Source organism: Anopheles cruzii, chromosome 3 (genome assembly GCF_943734635.1).
Source record: "Anopheles cruzii chromosome 3, idAnoCruzAS_RS32_06, whole genome shotgun sequence".
Lineage (NCBI taxonomy): Eukaryota > Metazoa > Arthropoda > Insecta > Diptera > Culicidae > Anopheles > Anopheles cruzii.
Window position 1 is genome coordinate 8,229,652 of NC_069145.1, and position 21,637 is coordinate 8,251,288.

General features: G+C 50.3%; 1 protein-coding gene across 1 annotated transcript in view; it reads left to right on the forward strand.

The window, feature by feature from the left end:
* Positions 1-825: 825 nt before the first annotated feature.
* LOC128269757 (uncharacterized protein DDB_G0283357) overlaps positions 826-21,637 on the forward strand; it is a 49,238-nt gene continuing 28,426 nt past the window's right edge. Inside the window, exons 1-2 of the mRNA XM_053007160.1 lie at positions 826-883; positions 2,289-2,389. Of these exons, the coding sequence (XP_052863120.1) occupies positions 826-883; positions 2,289-2,389 (159 nt within the window). The remainder of the gene's footprint in view (positions 884-2,288; positions 2,390-21,637) is intronic.

The window sequence follows — 21,637 nt, forward strand, 5'->3', positions numbered from 1 at the left end:
TGGCAATCCTTTCGACGCGCTTCGTTCTGGTGCTGCTGCATGCACAGAATTTCAAACAGAGATTATGCTAACTATCCACGTGGGGCGAGGGAATCCACTGAACGGGCGTTTCACATTAAGCCGCGTGTGTCCCGGTGTGGAGCCTCGAAGCAAATCGATCGCGGTAGAGAGGTCATTTGGGTCGGCTCGAAACAAATTGGCTATCTTATCGGCTTAAGGAGGCTGCGATCGGTGGCTCCCCTTGGACGCCTTGGACACACTGTTCGGGGGCCCTTTCTTCGGTACACCTGAGACAGGGGGCAAGACCGAAAACGAAACATCAATAAATTTGCATATATTATTGGAAATGTACATTCCAGGCGTTTGGCGGGCGCACCGACCGAAGCTGGCGCCTTCGCAAGTCTTTCGCCGGGTGACGTTTGGTTAGACGCCGCGACGAATCGTGACAGCCCTAATCAACAGGCCCGGGATTCCGGTGCTGGTCTGTCGTGCAACGAGTCAGGTGTGTTTACGACCGACCGCCCAAGATAAGACTCCCCGGACACTCGCGCGCCTTCGTGTGTGTCGTGCCGGGCGAGGAAAGTTAAAATATACACTCCGCAAACAGAATGAACTTTCACCACGGGCCACGAAAACAAATGAGCATCGTGAACTTGTCAATTGCTGCCGCCACTCGGTGCACGTGGCCAGCGGGTTTCTTGAGCCGGCAGCCCCTTTGGAGATGGTACCAGCGGCCCCTTTCTTTCGGGCCTCCTTGACGGACGTTAACTTCCCGCGGCTGTTGGCGACTCTATCTAATTACGTCAGTGGATTTGCCGGGACGGGATGTACCGCAGCCTGTTGGCCGGTCTGGAGGCCGGACCGGACCGGAGCGAACTGATTGGTAATAGCGGACCGGACCTGTCTCCCAGACGACGAGGTGAAGATGAGTTAATTGTTTCCTGACTACTGGGACCTAGTGGTCTGGGCATGGGCTGACCTTCCGTCCGCGCTGACGTAGGGTCAAACGTTTAACTGACCTAACAGCCTCCGCCGAAGAGTGGTTAATGATTCGCCCTTGAGTCACAGAAGCGCCGGAAGAGAGCCATGACAGGAGAAATTATCTCCCTGACATGGTTAGCCGGCCCGGCGGTAAACATCGTCGGACAGCGCGGGCTTCGACAAGTACATTAATTTAAGTTCCTCTGGAACCTTACAAAGTATTCAAATCAAATCAGCTCTTCACATCTCCTGGCTCGGGGATGCAGCAGACTGATTGGAAATCCTGTAACTGTCACTGGAGGCGACTAGTACAACGAGATTTGACACTGCGTGGCGCCGCCATTCTTGTTGCCGCCGGCTCGGACCATCGTCCCCGCTGGTGCAGCAAAGCCCGCCGAACACAGTAGCATTCAGTTGCAAAGTTCAACATATGCCATGTCCATGCTGCGGTGCCACCGCAGTCCGCAGGTGAATGCTCAGCACTTTCCGCTCGCCACCAGAAGCCGAATGTTGTGTGGGAAAAAGGGAAAGTATGTACGACTGGCTGGCTCGCTGGCTGCCTGGCAGCAAACTAATCGCCGATAAAATTCACCCCATTGGCCCCGGGAACGGCGGGAGAGAGAGCTGACAGCATTTTCATTACCGTGGACACGTTGGGACAAAATTCCCGCATTGTTCGCGCGGCGTGGAAAATCCGATCGAAGAGCTATCGAGTAGCCAAATGGTCTAGTCGAAAAGAGAAAAACTCAAACCAGAAAAAAACCGGAGGGAAAAGAGGATGTCGTAAGCCATATCGACATGTCTGTCTCTTGCGCAGTGCGACATACGCGACGGCGAGTTGTTTTCGATAATTAGAAGTGAAATGATGTAAAACTTCGTGAATTGTGCGGTGTGAAAGTTTTAACGGCCCCAGGCAATGGCAAGAGATGCGCCCAATTGTTTGCGCCTGGCCCAACTCTTCAGCTCCGAGCCGCTGCCGGGATGCGCGGTTTTGTGGGACGGAAAGTTTTGTCATAATTTAGAAATCGATATCAACAGTCGGTTGCTAAAAACTAATTGGAACATGACGATAATTGAACGACGACGACGACGACGGCATCGTCCCGGTGTGTTCGACCCGAGCACACTTGGCTGACGCTGAACTTTTCAGTTTATCAAGATTATGTGAATTAGGGGATGCTGGGTACGCCAAAAACTTCTGATTAGGTTCCGTTGATTAAGCGGTTTGGGGTGTTTGGCGAAACTGCTGACAGCCCAACAGGGAGCTGCCGTTTGCTGTATGTTAACGTTTTGTTTTCTCCTTGCAGGTGAGTTCTACTATTCTGGTGCCAGGATGGGCCACTATCGTGCCCGCCCGAGGAATGATGGTGGCCGGCACGAATCCGGGCTTAGTGGATGTGAAAAGTTAGTAAGTAAATTTTAAACTTTCGTCCGTTCATCAAAACCCGGTGGCCATTTTTGGGGGAATCGTTCCGGTTGATCTAGCAACCGTCGTTGCAGTAAACTGGTTGTTTGCAAAAGTTTTCGCCATTGTGTCTATTGTTGTTGTTGCGGTGCAAAAAGTTGCTAACAATTTGGCGTCGGCACCCGACAATCGTTTATCCGGTCGGTCAATAGTGGAAACTTTTCGAACTTGAAGGCTCCGGTATGGTAGAGTAGGGAAAGAGCGTGTTTTGCGGATTTCACGTATCCTCAGCGATCGGCTGCAGCCATGGTAATGCATAAATGGACACGTCGAATCGACACCCCAAATGGGTGCACGGGCGAAATTTGAGTCGCTAGGGAGCCGCTAGCGAGAATGCTCTTTTCGATCGATAAAAAATCGTCCGACAAACGCCGAATTCGGCACTTTTCGGTGCTCCATAATGATAATGGATTTGAAAAGTAGGGAAAATCGAAACCATCAGCAGTTTGGTGTGTGGGCGGTAAAGGCTATTGGCCAAACGTGGTAAGTGGTACGGGGTGGATATGCATCGGCTCAAGCATCGGCGGCGGAGCATAGAAATGCGAACGTTTTCATCAGTTGGTTTCATTTTTTGTTCATCAGTTGGTTTTTGAATTTAGTTTACTTAAATCAGATGTTTTATAACCGTTTCAAGAGTTCCTTGTGAGGACAGGCATTAAAATCAGGAGCAAAAGTTGGTCATTTAATTTGTTAGAACAATCAAATTACAAAGGTTCAGGAGCTTAACTAACCCGTGAATTGATAAACATTATAATGTTCAGTGCGCTTTCTTCCTATTAGACATCTCTGTCTGATTAACGAGAAGTGTCATTGCTTTGATATCTCCCAAGATTGCTACATTATGCATCATCAACGAACACACCACCTCAATTCGGTCGTGCCAAATCGTCAAAGCGTTCCATTCCATTTCAAGTGCTGTCAACCGTAAGTTAGCAACCGCTCGGGTTAGTTATATAATTTGCAAATTTAATGCAAAACACTACTGGGCCTCCGGACTGCGGCCTACGGACTACTCCTTCCCATCGATAAGCACCAGCACTTCAATCGAACCGTCAATTCGGATGCCTTCGCGAGAAGTGGGTCCCGCCCGGCCTTTCTTGGTGCCTTGGTGAGTGAAGTAATTGAGCCCCGGCCGGCCAATCTTCGGTGCGATCAGGTGAAATGGACAAACGCGGCGTGGTTTCGCGGCGACGTCCGGCGTGGTGTTGGGTGCTTCTGTTTCGCGGAGGTGAAGTATGTCGGCTCGAACTTTCCAATTGATCTTCGGTTTCGGTGCGCATTGCGTATAAATTGCGAACCCGGCGACCGGTCTTTGAGGTGGCTTTCTTGTGCTCAACTCATGTGTGCTGCCCGTGGAGCGCTCCTGGCTCAATGGCGCCGTCGAGCAGATGCCGGGATGTTGTTCGCTCAACTTACCAGCGCTCGGGTCATATTTGGCTCGGGCCTATGATTGGAATGTGGTGCGTGGTGGTGGTGGTGGTGCTTCGAATGTCTCATTTATCAAGGACCAAATGAGCCGTGAAAAATCATCGTCCTAAGGCCGACACACGGCGGTGTCAGTGGGCGAGCGAATCATCATTTTATGCTTCGTTTGTGAATCGCAAATCGATGCAAATGCGAAATGGGGGATGGCCGACACCTAGAAGCCTTCGTAGAAGCGCCACATCAGTAGGTCAGCCACAGCACGTTCAATCGGTTCGTTTTCGAACTCGACCCAAATTCTGCCGTTGCGATGGTGGAATAAACAGCTCCCGGCACCGAGGGAAAATGTAGATCGGAGCAAGAAAACAGTACGCCGCCGTTTCGGGGGTGACAGCAATTGTTGTGCCACCGGAGCATGACCGAAACGGGACTCGATTTGGTTGCGGGCCCCCAAGCGGGGACCTTATGCTTCCTGACTTTCTTCCGCTGTCCCGCGCGTGGGTGTTATGTCATAGTGGCCGAAAACGATCAGTTAAGCCCACGAACCCGCGGTGACGCCGAAGCGGTAGCTAATCAATCGCTGACGGGTCGGGTTTCTTTTCAGCTGACTGTTATGCTTTTCTATTTACGGGCCGGCGCGGTTGCATAGCCACATCAGCAAGCGGCCCGTCGTTCGGTCGTGTCGTTAGGTGATGTCTCTTTTTGCCGAGCCGGTTTTCGGTGGGTTTCGATTTGGCCCTTTTTCCTTTGGCCCGTTCCGTTAGTTCGGTTTAGGTTCTACTGCGTCGTTTCGTAGTTCCCGAGTTTAGGTTTTTTATTTCCAAAAATTTCATTTATTAGACATTTTAGAGTCTTTATTTAGTACACAACACATTAGTCTTGTTTCAGAGCAGCAATGACTTTTGGACAAAATAGTGAATATTTTGTATCTTACCTAATTGTTTCTATTCTTTCGATAAAAACCCATAGGACACCTTTCTCAGGACCAAATAGAAAATACGTGCTCGGCCTGTTTAGAGAGCTTATGGTGATGGTCCTTCTCTGCACGATACACGCCAACAATCAACCCACGTAGGGAGTCCGACACGAGCAACCACCACGTACTTTTTTTTGCCCTCCCAATCAGTCCTAAACGTCCAGAGCCGGAGTCTAATTTTTTCGGCTTGTCTGCAACAACCTCCGCTCCGGAGCAGCGTTGCGTCTAGCGCAACTGCAGGTGCAGGAATCACGATTCACGTGGAACCAATCAATCAGAGGGATTTTGCAAATGGTTGACTAAGCAGCGCCACCAGCAGGACCGGTGACTGGGTCGAATAAATGACCGAGCCGCCTATGCCGTGTGCGGCCAACCACATTCAGGGCGCCGTTTCGGGCTTTGGCGGTTGAACCGAAAACTATGTTGCTTTCGGACTCGACTCGACTTAATTGACCGGGAGACCGGGAGATCGACATCGGTGTTGATGTTGGTCAATCGAGTGAGGCGTTCTTTTTTCATCGAATTTCCTTACCTCAGCTCAGGGGTTTTGATCAAGGGCTTTGCCGTTGGAACCGCCGATCGGGACCAACTCCCCCGGTTCGGAACGCGGTGACCATTGGACAAATCATTGGAGCACTAAAGCAACAGAAAGAAACGCAGCAAACACTCAATATGTTGCACAAAGAAAGCGCCTTCCGGCGCACAATGAAGGGCTCGCGCTGTGGGCTGTCGGCTATCGGCGCGCGGTTGTGCCCTCCGGTGACGGTGACGTTGTCCTTGGCAGCTCTGACGCAAGGCGGCCGTTGGAATGTGGCCGTGGAAATTATTGTTTTGACAAACGGTGTGTTGCCACACAATCGCGGTTCGCGCTTTTCATGCAAAGCGAGATCGATTAGCTATGGGTTTGGTTTTGATCAATCGGCTCCTATAATTAGGTGGCCGCGGTGGCTACTAATGGTGGCGCGAAGCGGACTTCTATTAAAACCCGGGGGTGTTATTTATTTATTAGATTTGTGGAGACCTTTTTCATCACCAGCAACGGGCGACCACCGTCGGGAGATAATTGTTGTAACATTACGTTAAATCTGTGTTATTTTCGAGTTGGCCCGACTTTAATCAATCACTTCAGCAGGCACCGGGTTTGGGTGTTCCGTTGTCGAAACGAAGCAATCGAAACGCATTTTTATGCAACCGTAACATGTTACTAAATCGACTACATCACACTAAAACCACCGCAAAGCGTTATAATCAATCAACCGCAGAGCTTTGCGCCGCTGGAGATTGTTTCTTTGCGTTTCGTCGGGAGCGCAAAGAAACCTGGGCCATAAATACCGCGTTTCGCGGGTCGCCACAATTATTAACGAACCATTTTATTGCCATTACGCGCGCGTGGACCTCAATTTACTTCACCCAATTCCCGAACACGGCGGCGTAAGTTGCCGCCTGACGAACAATTGGCGGAAAACAACATTTAATCTGACAAATCCTTCACGAAGCCGGGCGCCGGCCCGTTAAGATAATCCGCCCGGCGATCCACCCGGCTAAGTGTTGGTATTTTTTTCTCGGTACGGCGACGTCGGCCCAAAAATCCATTTCCAATCGCCGCACCACGCCGGCCATCTTCATGCCGGGTTTCGCAGGCGGCGGAAGCGATGCTCCCAAACATCCGCGAAGAACTAGCCATTAAAAATCCATTACTGTTCGCTGCTCCACCAGTTGCTTTCACTTGTGCGCGGAGCAGTCCGGTGCCCGTATGCATTCACTTATGTTTGGGGCCATTTTTTGTGGCTTTTTGTTTTGGAGCAAATGAGGAGAGTGTTTTCCGCTCGGTTTTCTGTTTGTAAAAACCACCATCGTCGGAAGGCGGAGGCGTCCACCGAGATCAGTCGCAAGTTTCGGTTTCGTTTAACGAGCGATTAATGTTGCGCGGTCCCATCTGAACGACAAATAAATAAATCTCGCTCTTAAAAAGATTGTTAAGAGCAAGCAAAGCTGGCAGCAAACAACCGCCAGGATGAGCAAACAGGATGAGTTTTAGTTTTGCGGCACTTTATGACGCGCTGACAAATGGTGTTGGCCGATGGACCGGAAACCCCGGCTAATCGGCATGTCGAACGCGTTCGTTAACGTGTCGCCTCGAAAGCCACCCCAAAAAGGAGGCTCGTTTTGTCGCGATTTTGAAGCATAGTTTTGTGAGCGGCTCCCCCAGCGGGCCGACGACCACCACCGACCGGGTTTGGGCGCACTTTTACAGATCCCGAGGAGCCCGGCCCCCGGGTGAGCGTTGATGAGTATTAAATTGATGAGTTGGTAGTTTTGGCTTAGGTTTGTTTTCCACGCGACTCACTCACCACTCACCACAACGTCCGATTGGCAACGTCATTAAAAGGAATTAAATAAAAAAAATTGTCACCTTAGGGTTGGCGGGGTGAGGCGAGGAACTTAATGTGACGGTCCGCGATGATTCGAAGGTTTTTTGGCACTTTCGGGCTGTCTGCCAAACGCGACAACTCATCAATTTCCGGTGCGCGCCCCCTTTGGCTAGTGGAGGACAGGATAGGGGCTGGTCGAGAGCTCATTTTGGAATCGGCACTTTCCACTCGGCCAGGAATATCGTTTCGATTTTGATTACATTGAGCTGTGCTAAAAGTGCTTTAATCAAAGTTTTATTGGTTTTTTTCTGAACGATAAACATAAACATTTATGATCAATATTTTTTGCATAATTTTAATATGCCATCTCTCGTATCATGCGGGTTGCAGCTCATTAGTGAAATTTAATCTGTTCCTTCTTGAGTAACGTTTCCGATGGGTTAAATTTAAACATAAAAACATACAGCTCCGTTCAAAGTTTGTGAGGTTTTAGTAAAAGTTAATCATATTTGACAAATCATCAAAAGCATATACATACTTATAAGCACTTTCATTCTTTAGGGCATTCCTTATTTCTTACATAATTTGATAAAAAGAGTGGTAAATTAAAGGACATTTTCCTACAATAAATTTTCGTTGTGAAATCGAATCTACTATGTAGATCGAATCGAATCGACTATCGAATCTAATCGAAGTATATCTCTCTAGTGTTCATACAAAGTTAGTTCTCAGAAACAACATAATGACACCAAAAAAGTAGTAATCATTTTTTATAATGTCCACTAATTTGCACCATCTTTACAACGACCCCTAATTAACCTGCCCATAACCAACACGCTGATTACCACGCTAAACGGATTATGACTGCCGTCCGTGAGAGCTCGTCCCAGCAGTACGTCTGCCGAGCGGGAAGTTAAAAACTCCCGCGAACCAGAAGCATAAATTATTATCCCAAAATGGCACCGACTACGGAAACGCATCGACACCCGGTGCGCAGAATGGAACTGATGGTGAAAAAAGAAGCTCCTCCAATATGGCCTCCAATCGGCCATCGGGGAACCCTTCGGAAGAAAGTGTCAGTCGGTCGGAACTTTCCCCCGAGGAGCGCGAGAATGCCCGTCCCCGACTCGCTAAACATGAATGATGCGTCCAATTTCGGGCATCGGCAAAGTGGCTTCTTCCCCTACAAGGAAAGGACCCGACCGGCTCTCTGCGCCAGTCGGCGTGGTCGGCACGGTCGAAGAATCATTTACGCAAAAATTAATTCGAAAATCGCACGTCCCAACGTACGTCGCTGCGTCCTGCGTTGGGACCGCTTCTTCAACTGCTTGGCTTCCTGTAGCTTTTTTTCCCCTTCTTGGAAGTTGCTGCTCCAAGGAACCCCAGTATGCTTGGCACTGGGTCTTGGAGCCGTTCCGGCGGCTAATAAAAGGTGACGTCTCTGTAATATTGCCGGCGCGCCAAAGTGTAGGGAACCTCCGAGCATCGGTAGACATCGAGGAGCGCCCCGATGAGTGGCGCGCCAAGACCTGTTTGACTCGTTTCACGAACTTTAGCCGGTTGGACCCGGAAGAAACGCCGGGCCAAGCAAAGAGTTTGGCTTGGTCTTGGACTTGGGACGCAAGCGCGAGTGTGCCGGGGTCGCTTTCTCTTTTCTCGAACTCGATTACCCGATTCGATTGGACTGAAGCGCTCGGTGCCGGTCACCTATGTGCCTGACTGACCGTCCACCGTCCAGTTCCAGCCGGGGTCGGTTTCTTCCTATTCCTCCTGGGAACTTCGCGGGGGGCTGCGTGCAGTGCAAGCGACCGGACGTGGCGGAAGTGGCCCACCGGGCGTTAGTCGGTCCGATTCGTAACACCACCGGGCACCGGCTTACGTATGTGATCCCTGATGGGTCATTGCTCTCCGGACTGGTCTGCCCGGGTATCTGGAGCACTGGTGGTCCATGAGCGTGTGAGCTTATGGGTGAAAATCGTTTAAGGTAGGCTAATCGCACCGTTAAAGGGTAAGACCACCTCTCGGTCGCAGTCAGGAAGAGCCGTCGGCCGGAAGAAATACCGAACGCGATGACGATGCGCGATGCACTATTGGATTGGGGTCTTCACAACGCGGACGTTTATGATAAGACTCGACTACTTATTTTTTCGTGGTGGCGATTACGCTGGGAACGAGATCTGGGGTCCGACGCATCGTGGCTCACTTTCACCTTCGACGGACGTGTCCGGTGGTGAGATGATGGGGCGATACTACGTAATCGGGGCGGCCCTCAGTAAGCTTGTCACTCAAGAGGCACACGTTGGAATCCGGAATTCCGTAACCGGAAGCTGGGAGGCGGTTAGCAGCGGGTGCTGTTGGAAATAGTGGGGACACTGTGTTTCTGAATACTTGTACAAACTATGTGGAGTTGGTTGTGAACTTATTTTCTGTACGCTTCAACACGCTGTCTTGCCAAAGTCTATGGACCCCGGTTCTTCTAATAAAAACTTTAGCCCACCATTTCTGATACAGATGCGAGCGAGATGTGATAAGCCGCCAATTTATGAACGTCTGCCACCGGAATGCTGCCGCTTGCCGGCCGAAAAACATTGCCAGGAATGCCAGGATCAAAGGCATTGCGTATCTGGCGCGTTACGGTACAGATGGCAGCGAATCGGCCCCCCGTGGGTTGGCTCTGCGTCTGTCTCAAAAGTTTTTCCCCCAAAATCGATTTTCGTTGCTTCTTTGACAACATTTTGCCAGAGCCGGAGGAGTGCGGAGTCGGTAGAAATGCTCCTCGTACGACTCCCGGAAGACAGCTAGTTGAGCCACGATTGAGAACGGATGAAGATGGATGGTTAAATTTCTTCTCGTTCGCTCGGGAATCCGGCGCTTACACGGGTGGTTCCGGGCGTGGCCGCGGAGTTTTATAAACGGAAAAGTTATTCGAATGGCTCGATGGGACGTGTCTCGCGTATTGGATGTCACACAGCTGGAAATATAAATGGTGTTCGCTCGTGGCGCTGGTTCCCCCGAAAACCAAGAGAGACAGCGCGCCAGACGGACGGCTTAACGATTGAGCAATGATGTCTCAATTCCGGATAAACATATCATCCATCAGTGGCGTGGAAAAGGTATTTGGCGTGATGAATCGAATGCTAATTTCCTTGGGTGACTTCTGCAAATAGCGTTTCTTCCAAGCCAAGCGGTATTTCCAGACAGTCGGTGTCGGTGCTGCGAAAAGATGTCGTTTCGTGCCGTGCCACAGTAATCGTGTTGAGGTAATTATAATTCAAACAACGAAGGACTGCTTAAGGATACCGCTTCTGGTTGTTTATCATAGAGGTGAACTTCAGAGGACTATTCACCGATGTGTTCCCGAATAGGCATCCGCTTGTTAGCTCAAGAAAAAGTCATTGGACTTGGACCTCAACGAAAGATTTACCATATTTACTTTGAACTCCTGGCCACTTCGGACTTGGGATCGACTCAAAGTCGACTAACTAAGAGAATGCCTTATTATAGGCCTGCTTGTGCGCCTGCCAAAGGTCGTGCCGTTTACGATCCGCTAATTGCCTTTAATCCGTCCATAAGGCCGGTGAAGAAAGTCAGTCCAGGGGAGGCAGACTAGCCAGTTTAGTCATGCCAAAGCCGCCTTTTGGGAGACTGCAAAACCACCGGGGTGGACCTATTACCCTGAATGCTACCCAACTGTCGGCGGGCTACCCTGTGATAAGTCAAAATCGCACTGGCAGTTCCAACAACCTCTCGGTCCACAACCACGAAGCGTCCCACCGAGCGGTGCGTCATGAATGGAACGCTGCTCCAACTACGCAAGTCTGTCGCCCGGTACCCAATACCCAATTCTTCGCGTCTACGTCCGTTCTCTGGCACAGCTAAGGTGCACCCATCGATTACTGGTCGGTTTTGGACCGAACAAAAATTATCTTCGCTCTCGTGCTCTACAATCAATGGTTGGTGGTCTGGTCTGTCCGCTTGCCTTGTGCCTGTTCTGCTGCTGAGGCACGTTAAAAACTATTTCTTCCGCAACCGAGTGCGCCATAAACCTGGCCAACAAATTGCCACTTTCCTGGTGGTCACGCGGTGCCGCTGTGCCTTTTCTGTGGCCTCGAGCCGCAAACAAGTTTGCCGAATGGCCGCTTGGAGCGCCTTCGATGGCGTTGATCGATTTTCTTCCTGTAAGCCAGCTAGTCAGCCAGGTCTACACACACGCACGCGCTGGTGCGCAATCATCCTTCGTGGGGCGGGTGTTTTGGGTCCGTGGTGTCTAGATCACTTTATCTCCACACACGGCGACGGGGAGTCAGAAGTCGTGAAACGAAGAATGGGTCCCCGCCGGCCTAGTCCGGAGTTCGTAACGCGGAGAGCGGACAAACCGCCGTCAAGCAGCGCAAGTGGATCGCCTCAACGAAGCATAGACGTGTGTGTGTCGGTGTGTGTGTCTGTGTGCGTCCAGGGTACGTGGAGTAACTACGCGCTGCAACTCCGGCTGCGCTGGGTTTGTGTGGAGCAACGGGAAAGTGAAAGGAAAAGCCTTCTACATCTCGGCACCTCAGCGCGACTCAGAAGGCGCACATTCCATCGGCCGCTGCGTCGCCAGCCCACCGAGCGAGACGACCATGGGACACGGGGAAGGAACATGAGCCATAATTTAAGATTCCTACGTCGGCAGTACATTCCCAGCGATATAAACAATTAGGCTCGTAAACAATTCGACGGGCTGCTGACGGGGTCCCCCGGGGGATCTGTGGTAGCTGGGCTTTGAAGGTTTTGATTCCCCCGTCATCCTTATCCGTGCGTGACTCTTGCTCTCTCTCCCTCCCTCTCTCTCGCACCCTATTTATGTGGGGACCATTCGGTAGCCATTTCCCGCAGGTGGACAAAACACAATCTCCACCGGAGGAGAAGAGCACTCCGGGTCCAAATGATTATTGCACCATCTGGTCTCGGACGGAAGCTTTATCTTCTCTTGGATGCATTTGTTTCCGATTTTTTTCGGAGGTTATGACGTTCACGGTGCACCAAGCGGGTAACAAGTGTCGTAATTATTTGTCGCATTGTGTGGCTTTAGAGTGCGAATGGTTCGACAAAGGGAAAGGCAAAGGCAAAAGGTCTGTGGGCTGTCTGTCTTTGTGGGTGGCTGGTACATTTGAAGTCCTAGTCTGTGTGCACGAAATCCCCGAAAATTTATCCGGAGCTGTACCGGAGTAGACGTTGGATAATTGAAAAGTGAGACTAAGTACGCTTGGAGCGTTTGAAGAATTGAAGAAACGACGGTTAAGCTCTGCCTAAGCCCAGGTCCTGTTTTCGTCAGTTTAATTTGTCGACTGGCAGTGACATTTGGGACAGCGAGAGCCGTGCTGTAGCTGCATTTAACTTTGCAAAATCGATCCACGAAACGGCGACGCAAGAGTTGCAGCACAATGTGATACTTTGTACATAATTGTTCGACATTTGCGTCCCGTCGCTTCAATTGCAGCGTACTCCACGAGCGATGCTACATACGATATGCGAAGACTACGGCCGCCCCACGATCGGGATGATGATGACGATGAAGGGTCGGTGCGCTCTTCTTTTTTATCCTCCAACACGGAGACACCCTCCCATCGTTTGCCCACGCCGAACGGAGCCTTTTTTGTTATTGTTCACCACTTATTCTTGTCGGGAGCGGCTCCTGTGTGTTCGCTCCGTGTTCATGTCCATCACCCAGCACGCGGTGGGCGCCCCCCCCTTCAACATGTTTTGCAATGTTTGGCTTTCACTTCGCAGGTTTGCAGGAACATTTGCATTCGCACCGCCCGCGGTCCGGTGTAATGCTTGATGTTGTACTGCTTTGTGACGGATGTGTGCGTGTGTATGTGTGTGTGTGGGTTCGAGAGTGATGCTTCGAGAGTGAACCGACCGACCGACCGACCGACGTCGCAAGTGCAGAACAAACGTCTTCTTCTGGCCACAACGGAAGGCAGACCGAAACGAGTAGGTTTAGAATTTTAATTGCTAATTACCTGTATGCTGATGAGATTTGGCCACACACAAGCAAACGCCGGTGCATGATCGTGATGCACGATCGAAAGGAGGGTCACCGATGGCGTAAGACGTAGTTGAGCCAAGGCGAATATTTTGTGAACAATCTCTGAAGAATAGAGTAAGAACTTCTCGGGCGATAAGCTTGTTATTTTTTGTATAGATTATAGGAGGGCTCTAAAATCAATTCCTATCAGATTTTTTTGAAAGCTTTGCTAAAGGTAATAAATACAACTGGTCTAGATGCCAAGCTAACTGAACTTTTGAAAGGTTTTCATAAATTTATTTACTATTCATCTCCATATTGGAACCATATTCGTTTGTTGAGCAAAGTCACATTTCAAAATTCAGTATCAATTTGAAATATCGGCCCCATCTCATAAAAAAAAATATCTTATAATAAATTCTTTATTGTGCGAAGTTGTATGAATATGTTTATGGATATTTCTTTGTTTTCCTGTCTACCATAAACAACTACTAACAGCCAAGCGCCATTGCATTAACCCTGATCGATTTATTTATTGGGACCCGCGTATGGCTTTGCAAAAAGGAGCAAAAGTCACTTTACTTTGCCCGCTTGGTCGGGGGTTGCGCGGGTGATAAAATCTCAGCATTTTAATGACACCAATCGTAGGCCGAAAACGATCCGCATTCCGTGCATTCCTCGCCGTCGGTGAGCTGCTTGCGTAATGGGTCCCACATCCCTTCGATCCGATCCGACAGCCGATCCACCGTGAATTATCCTTCAACGCAAGCCATCCAGCCTCGCTCGCTATCGATTAGCCTAGATTAATGCGCCTGCTGTTTGAATATGGCTTAACGCTCGGACTTTTATATGAAGCCATTAAAACCACCAGCGGCTCAGAGAAATCGCTTACCGCGAGTCGGCCACCGTTCCGAATTGCGTCTCCGAAGTGGTTAACACCTCCTCCTCCGTGTGACGACCACACACTCAAGCAGTGCCGCCCAGCAGACAAGTGTTTTAGGCGGCGCGTAGGGGTTGCTTTGAGTGGGGTTCTCTTGTTGGCCCCCTGTTTGCCGACCGTAAGGGGGTTGTTTGGCGGTTTGGAGTGGTGTCCCCTCGCCCGACCGCTGCTAATCGTAGCATAGAAACGCAAGGGTAGAGAGAATGTGGAACCTCGTTCACCTTGAAAACGTTCTTCGTGCGCATCGCACTCACGGGGACCAGTTCCGAGCCGGGCCAGAGCCGTGTCGGAGTCCCACAGTGTGTGCGCCGCCGCGTGTCATTTGCGCCGAAGGACGTGCGCAATGTGTGAAACTGATGATGAAACTCGGCACCGCTGTCGGTCCAAGATCTTCCACATTCTCCGTCGCCGCTGGAGTGCACCAACGGTCGTCAGATGTGGCCAGGGGCAGGGGCGTTCCTGTCGGTGGTGTGGTGGGGAGGCTATCGTTTCACCGCGATCTCGTTATGCAGATATCGGCCGGCAGGGGTCACTCTGCACCCTGTGCAACATCGTGGAGCTTTGGGTTCAGATGTGGTTATTCGATCATTGAAATGTCATAGCCGAGGCTGCGACTCCGGTTACCTTCTGGGGACCCGCTGACCGTGCTGGATGCATTGGAATGTTGGTCCCAACGGCCGTGCCGAAGGTCCCGGGAGCCATCTCGGGGCTCGCTGAAACTCGCTTGACCGGAGGAGTGTACCATCCCGGGGCGGGGAGGGACCAAGTCACCTCACGCGTTAGGTTTGCTGAGGTAATCAACGACTCGGTGACTAATGGACGACCGGGATCGGGTTGGATAAATGGCGACGTAGTTTGTGTGTGGCGCGCAGTTTTATTTGAAGGTTGTGAGAATGCGGAACCGCGCTTAGTTCCGATGGTAACGGATTCCAATTCTTCCAAACGTTTGCTGAACAAGTTTTACTACACTTCTTGTTAATTAGTCCATTGAATCGAATTACGCCAAGCAAAGTTTGGCTACCAAGTTCTCAATTAAAACACTTGAAGTTTCTACTCAAAACTATCACAATGGCCTGCGATTTTGTAACTAACTTTTCTCTTTCCACCTCAACCAGTGAAAGTGGAAAGTCATTCTTTTGCGACACACACACAACGCGTTGATGCAAGACAAACTCCACTTCGCTGGGCTCGATCGAAGTTTGGCCAAAATTATGGTTCCCATTTCCGACAGTTTCATTAATTAAAATCGATTTTCTATTCCACCGTCGAACGTCGAACCACGTCGAGAGGGGGACCGAGTGGTGAGCAGTAAAACAATGGTCCTATTGATTAACTTCTCCGGTACAGTTTTTGCTTGAGCGTTTACATTTAAAAAGTATCTTATGTTCAGCGAGCGACGTGTTTAAATCTTCGTTTAAATTTCATCTGGGACTTTGCTGTGGTTCCAAACAGCAACGGTTGACAGTAATTGACAAATTAATAAAGGTTCAAAGTTGTACTGCCAGCGGGGCGGGCTGCGGGAGGACGAACCGGATCTTTTTAAATGGGAAATATTTTGCCGAAAATAATGTTTAACCCCCATCTCCGTTCCCGTGGGGTTCCCGAGGTCGAGGCCTAATGGAAGATTTATCCTTCTCTCCCGGCTTCTACCACTGGAAGCGGCCTGGCGAAGCAGCTTCCGGAGTCATTTGAAAACTTTCCACCGGCTTCCGGTTTTACTGTCAACCACGGGTCCGGGGAAGTTGGTTTGTAAATTTACTGGGCCCCCTGGCCCAGGGCCGGTGCCGGATCCCGGTATATGAATATTCATGAACAATTCCCAACAATAACAGATCGTCTTACGGGGGCTGCCCGGCATGTGAACCAAGGCTAGCTCTCCGTGTGACTAAACTGTCAAACCTTATTTTCCGCCACCGTATCCTCGGCGATACGCATACCGCGCCGCATGGTGGTAGCTCGTTTCCTGAGAACCTTTTATGCAGGGCAAACGGAGGCGGAGTAATTGCTTCGCGCGCGTTGCGATTGAAGCGTTTTGCACGCGAAGCAAAGGCAACAATTGAAGACATTGCAGGACTCAGGGTCCCGGTTTTGGGGCACTTAAAGCAGACACGCACAGACAGGCAGACCACGTCCATTAGAAGTTCAAGGAAGTTCTTCAAGCCGATGCACTCCACGGATTGGCTTCGTTTTGTGTTGGAGCTCGGACTGTCGCTAATTGAATTCCTAGTTTTCCCCGTGATTAGAACGAATGTCTCTGTCGAGAGGGTTCCTTTATCGTCGGGACGTTTTGGCGAAGTTGTCGTCACGCCGTGGTTCGAAAAATTGAAAGACACCAGAAGATAATCTGATCCCAGAAAAGGGTGTTCCCTTTCCGGCGCTCGGCTAGAACCGATTTTCCCGGCGACGCTTCCGGGTTCCCAGAAATGGTTAATTTCTGTGCCAAAAACGTGCCACGTTTCGTGTGTCGATCCGGTGTTCGGAAGGAAATTAAATTACGAAACTTTCCCGTACAGTGCGCGGCGCACTTGTACGGCTTTGGGGCGCTTGTAACGGCTGAACGTGCCGTCGTCGTCGACAGGATGTTACCCGCCGAACTCCTTCGCCACGGGTGTCGAGGGTGCTGAAAGTGATAATGGTTGCCGGTACCAAATAGTTCCTTTGCCCTTCCCCGCCGATTGCTGGTGCAAAGTTTTTGACACGGCCCATTCCTCGTTTACAAAAGTCCTGGCTGGCGGCTCGTTCGCGCTATCCCAAGGTGATAATCGGGGAAGAAAGTTGGCAGCCGGCCGGCCGACCGGCTGTGAACGTTGTTTGTCTGTCTGGTGAAGACGTTTTAACTTTGCGTTTGTAAACGGAGGGCGTTCGCCGTGTTTTGCTTGTCTCTCTTGAAACTCTAACTTTAATTACAATCGATTGGCGAGGACAGAAACGCGTCCCGAAATCCAATTGAAGCGCTACCGCCACCCAACCAATGACTTCTTGGAGGAGCAACAAAGCGGAAGATATTCTGTGTCTTCGGGTGGTGTCGGGGATCTATGCTTCAAACTTATCGAGCAGCCTACTGGTGTCTGTGTGTGTGCGTGAGTGTGATAATATTTTCCTAACCCTCAACTTGCGGAACAGCGATCGAGTGAGGGCCGCGAGGACCCAACCGTAAGTGGGTGACGGTTTGGCGTTGGTTCGTTTGGCGCAAACAAGTGCCCCGGCACTTGTCCTGCCATCGAAGCGTGGAGCAGCGAGCAGGTTCCTGCGCCCCGCAGCAAGAGTGTTATGCCGGAGGTGAAGCCCTTCAGAGCCCGCCTCGTTTGCATAACGTTTACACTGGCTGGCTGAAGATGGCACTTGGGTGTGTAGTTTTCTTTACTTCGGGCCCACTTCTTGCGCGAAACTCAGCAGACCGCAGCAAACTCCCCACTGCTGCTGCTGCTGGTGAGGGTAATGTAATTATGGTGTAGAACGTCAACTGCTTCTTCCTCCGTCCGTCCGTCCGTCGGTCGGTGTCACGTGGTCGCTAATTTTGCGCTGCACTTGCACACTCCGGCGCAACGCAACCGCAACGGATGGCGGATGGCACGAAGGATGACATCAGGAAAACTGCACCATCGCCCATCGCCAGCATGCGGTGCATTATGACATTAAGAGCGTGAGTGTGGAGCGTAGAACAGTGCCACGCCACGTTAAACTTTTGAGTGACATAAGTCGCTGACACAAACCGGGGAGAGCGGCCCGCAAGCCGTCCACGCTTGTGGGCCGCTATTTTACATCTCATCGCCACCCGCCGCCGGGATGCATAATGAATGATTGTGTGGGCAATTTTTTTCCCCATTCAGGTCACCTTTCGGAGGAGGTGTTTGCCGAGCCGCACACGCGCGCGCGCGCCTGTGACATACTTTTCTCTGCCATGGGGCCGACTGCTAATCGACACACACTGCTTTTTTTTCTTTCTAATTTGCTGATAACTTAAATCTTGGCCAACGACGTACAACTCCGACCATGGTCGCGATGCTTGAGAGCATCATGTCGGGTGCCCTAAGTGAACACGCACGAAATCACTGCGCAACGCAACTAATAATGGGCGTTTCGATTTGTTGGTTCTCCATCGGCGTGAGCACAGTGCGGCAGCCATGTTTCGACACTGAACTACGTGAAATGTAACGAAGCAATAGCTTCGTTCAGGTTATCCATCGAAGTAATCTCTTCCTTATTCGATCTGCTTTTGAAAGTTGCTAAATAACATTTCAAGTTCTTCTGTTCTTTCTTCGGAATTGTCTCGAAGGTGCTTGCTGATATTGGTTGCCACTAATGTCCTTAAAGTATGTTCTTTATCATTGTTTCGAAGATTTGGTCAAATCAAGCGAATTAGTTGGACAGAAATAAATGGAAATAGTTGGAAATAGTTGGACAGAAATAAAGCCTTCATTATTCATTGGTTCATTATTTATTGGTTATGCTACTACATATTTTGCATGGAATATTTGGATAGCTTTGGTACCAAAATGTAGCTAGCCGCACTGTGTGACTGGTGATAAACAAGAGCTTGCGCAACGGACAACCCATGTTCAAGGTCCGTAACGTCTGGTTCGCTTCTTATATGTTGGCTGAATTCCTTCCGAGCATAAAGCTCACACGGACGCAGATGATGAGGATGATGATGTGTTAACAGTACACTCCGGTGGTAAATCTGGCTCTCTTTCTCTCTCTCTGTTCCCTGGGCCGGTCGTCACGGGCATAACGCACCGGTGATTTGTGTTTCGGAGGGCGCTTCAACGATCGCGCATCGACCGAAGGGTGCATGTTTCGATAATCGATCCCCGCGCGGGCCTGTGGTCGGTGGGTGGTTCCGCAGGCGCCGCATACCGCATATTATTTCATCGAACATGTGGCGGCGCTTCATTAAGCCACGAACGGGTCTCCTCCGTGGGTGTGTAGTAATAATTGTAAAAGTAAAAAGTGTGTAAAACCACAATAAAAAAACTCCGACCATTGACAACCGACGGGTACGCAACGTAACGGCGCCGCTCTAGAGGGACAGAGAGAGAGAGAGTTACAGATAGAAACCACAAAAAAATCAAAAGGAACAGATTCCATTCCACGAGGTTGGGTGAAAACGAGATCCGTGAACGTGAAATTTTCAAGCTCGAAGCGGCACCCAACGCAGCACGAATGGCTGCCCGTCGTGACTAATGAGTGATGAAAGTGAAAACGATTTTCCACCTGGAACATGGTCACCACCGGCGCGTAGCTCGAAAGCCCCAGAAACATGGTCCCGCTCTTTTTGTTGCTTATAAATCGGCGGCCATCAGACACACACGTCTTGCATGATTGGAATCTCACGCGGGAACACGACGACGGTGACGGCGGAACGCTGCACCTGTCGCCGGTCTCGGGGAGGAGGCGGTGGCTTTTCAATTTTCCACCCGTCCCCCCGATGTCGATGTCTTCATCTGACGTTGGCGTCGTCGGGTTGACGTCCGTTTCGAATGCATTCGTTTCTGCGCGGCGAACGTGAATAAAATCATCAAATTCACAGGATCCGGGCGGCAAGCGCCAGGGCGCAGGAATTTTATGCTGGATGGGTGGGTGCGTATTGCGCGAGAACGGGTCGCGTAACGGCGTGGCTGCTGATGGCTGTCGGCAATGTCTTCACAGGTGATTTGCTAATTTGTTTGCGTAGTGGCTCGTGCAAACATTCGAGACGAGGCGTAAAATAAACTGTGAGACGGGCACGGCTGTCAGGGTGCACTTTGCATACTCTAAGGGGGCAAAAGTATTGGAGCAGATTTGAGAAGGGGGGGAGGACGAAAAGCCAATGCGCAAACATTATTAGGCAAAACTATCGACGGCATACGGTCTTCGTTTTTCATGGTGGAACGTAGAAAGACCGCTGTGACAGAGAATGTCTTATGTCATCTCATATTTGATGAGCAGTTTAACTTTTTCCAGACACAAAACCTAAAGAAATTCGCAGAGGGTCCTTCAGTTGGACAATTTGAAGACTGTAGCCTGTAGTGTGAAACCTAAAAAAGACTAACTGATCTCTGCTTCCCGAATACATACGATCGTCACTGTATTTTATGTTATATTGCGCTTCGTACAGACAAGAACTGCATTCCTGGCTATTGGACCGATTGCTCCAATTGGCGGAATAGCAAAAAGCGGCTGGGAAATTGGAAACGATTTTCCCCCCATCGGTGCCGGCGATAATCGAATCTGTTTTAAATGCAAAGAGACGTGACGTGAAGTGTAGGATAAAAATAATAAATTCGATCCAAACCCCGGCAGTGGCGCTGGTGTATGCAAATGATGGTGAATATTTTCGCCAATTATGTCAACGTCTGCGTTGCGCTTCCTGCTAAGGAGTGTGCTCGACGAGCAGCACTCCAGTATTGATTTTTGCATCGCTGCGTTGTCCCCCGGTGACTTCTAAGTCGGCTGGATGCATATTTAAATTTCGTTGTCCCCTTGATGGTCTTTGCGATTCGTTTTGGGAGGCAAAAAAAAGCTACCCAATTTGTCCGTCGAGAGACGCTCCCATCGTTTGAAAGGGTCGCAATTATGTTCGAATCGTTCCCATCTTGATGATGATCGAAAAGTTCACGCCACGGGCGAAGCAGAACGGTTCTAGAACGGAGCCCAGGTTTACGGTCCGGGTCGGGGCATTTCGATTGCAGTGGCATGTACTTTCCAAGCGAAGGACGTAGTTGGTCAAACGAGGTCGGTCGGTCGATGTCCTGATGAATTTCCCAGGCATCGCAAGAAACATCGCAACGAATTGTCACTCTTTCGACTTTACGACCATCGAGACCACGTTGCCATCGGTTGCTGATGGTCGTTCGGGGGGAGACAGTGAACGCCCCCATTCGGCCCACCGGACCTTAATGTCCGTTCTTCGACTCTTTTCGGTGTCTGACGTTCTGGTGGGTATTTTGAAGCAATACAATTTCACGACACTCTGGTGCATTCACCAGGCACCGAGTGATGTCTTGCCTGGATTGGTGGTGCCACTTCAGCGAGCCGGCTTTGAAAACCCGGGTTGAAGGAATGGTCAAAGAAAATGCAAGTGACATTGCTCCAGCAGTTCGGGGTCGAGGATGTGATTTTTCATCGACCGTTTCAATGACCGTTTTGCCAGAACGCTGCAATACAAGACAGTTTTTCCCTTGGCTCCGAGCGACCACATTCAAGAAAAATCCAGAAAATCCATGGAACTATCCAGATCGATAAGCGTATCCTCTTGTGCCAGCACGTAAATGAATGTTTCTGATGATGCGTTGCGAAAGTTCCGGCCACTTCCACACCAGGTCTCCCTTCAAGAGCCCAGCCGAATTCCTATCATGCATTCTGTATAGAGGGCAAACACAAGGTTCGAAAATCCGCGGGGACCGGTGTATCCACCGAGAAGAGGCCAGTAGTTCCCAATTCGGATTTTTTTTCTTTTCGGCCAAGGACCAAAACTTTCCTATCGGAAAGA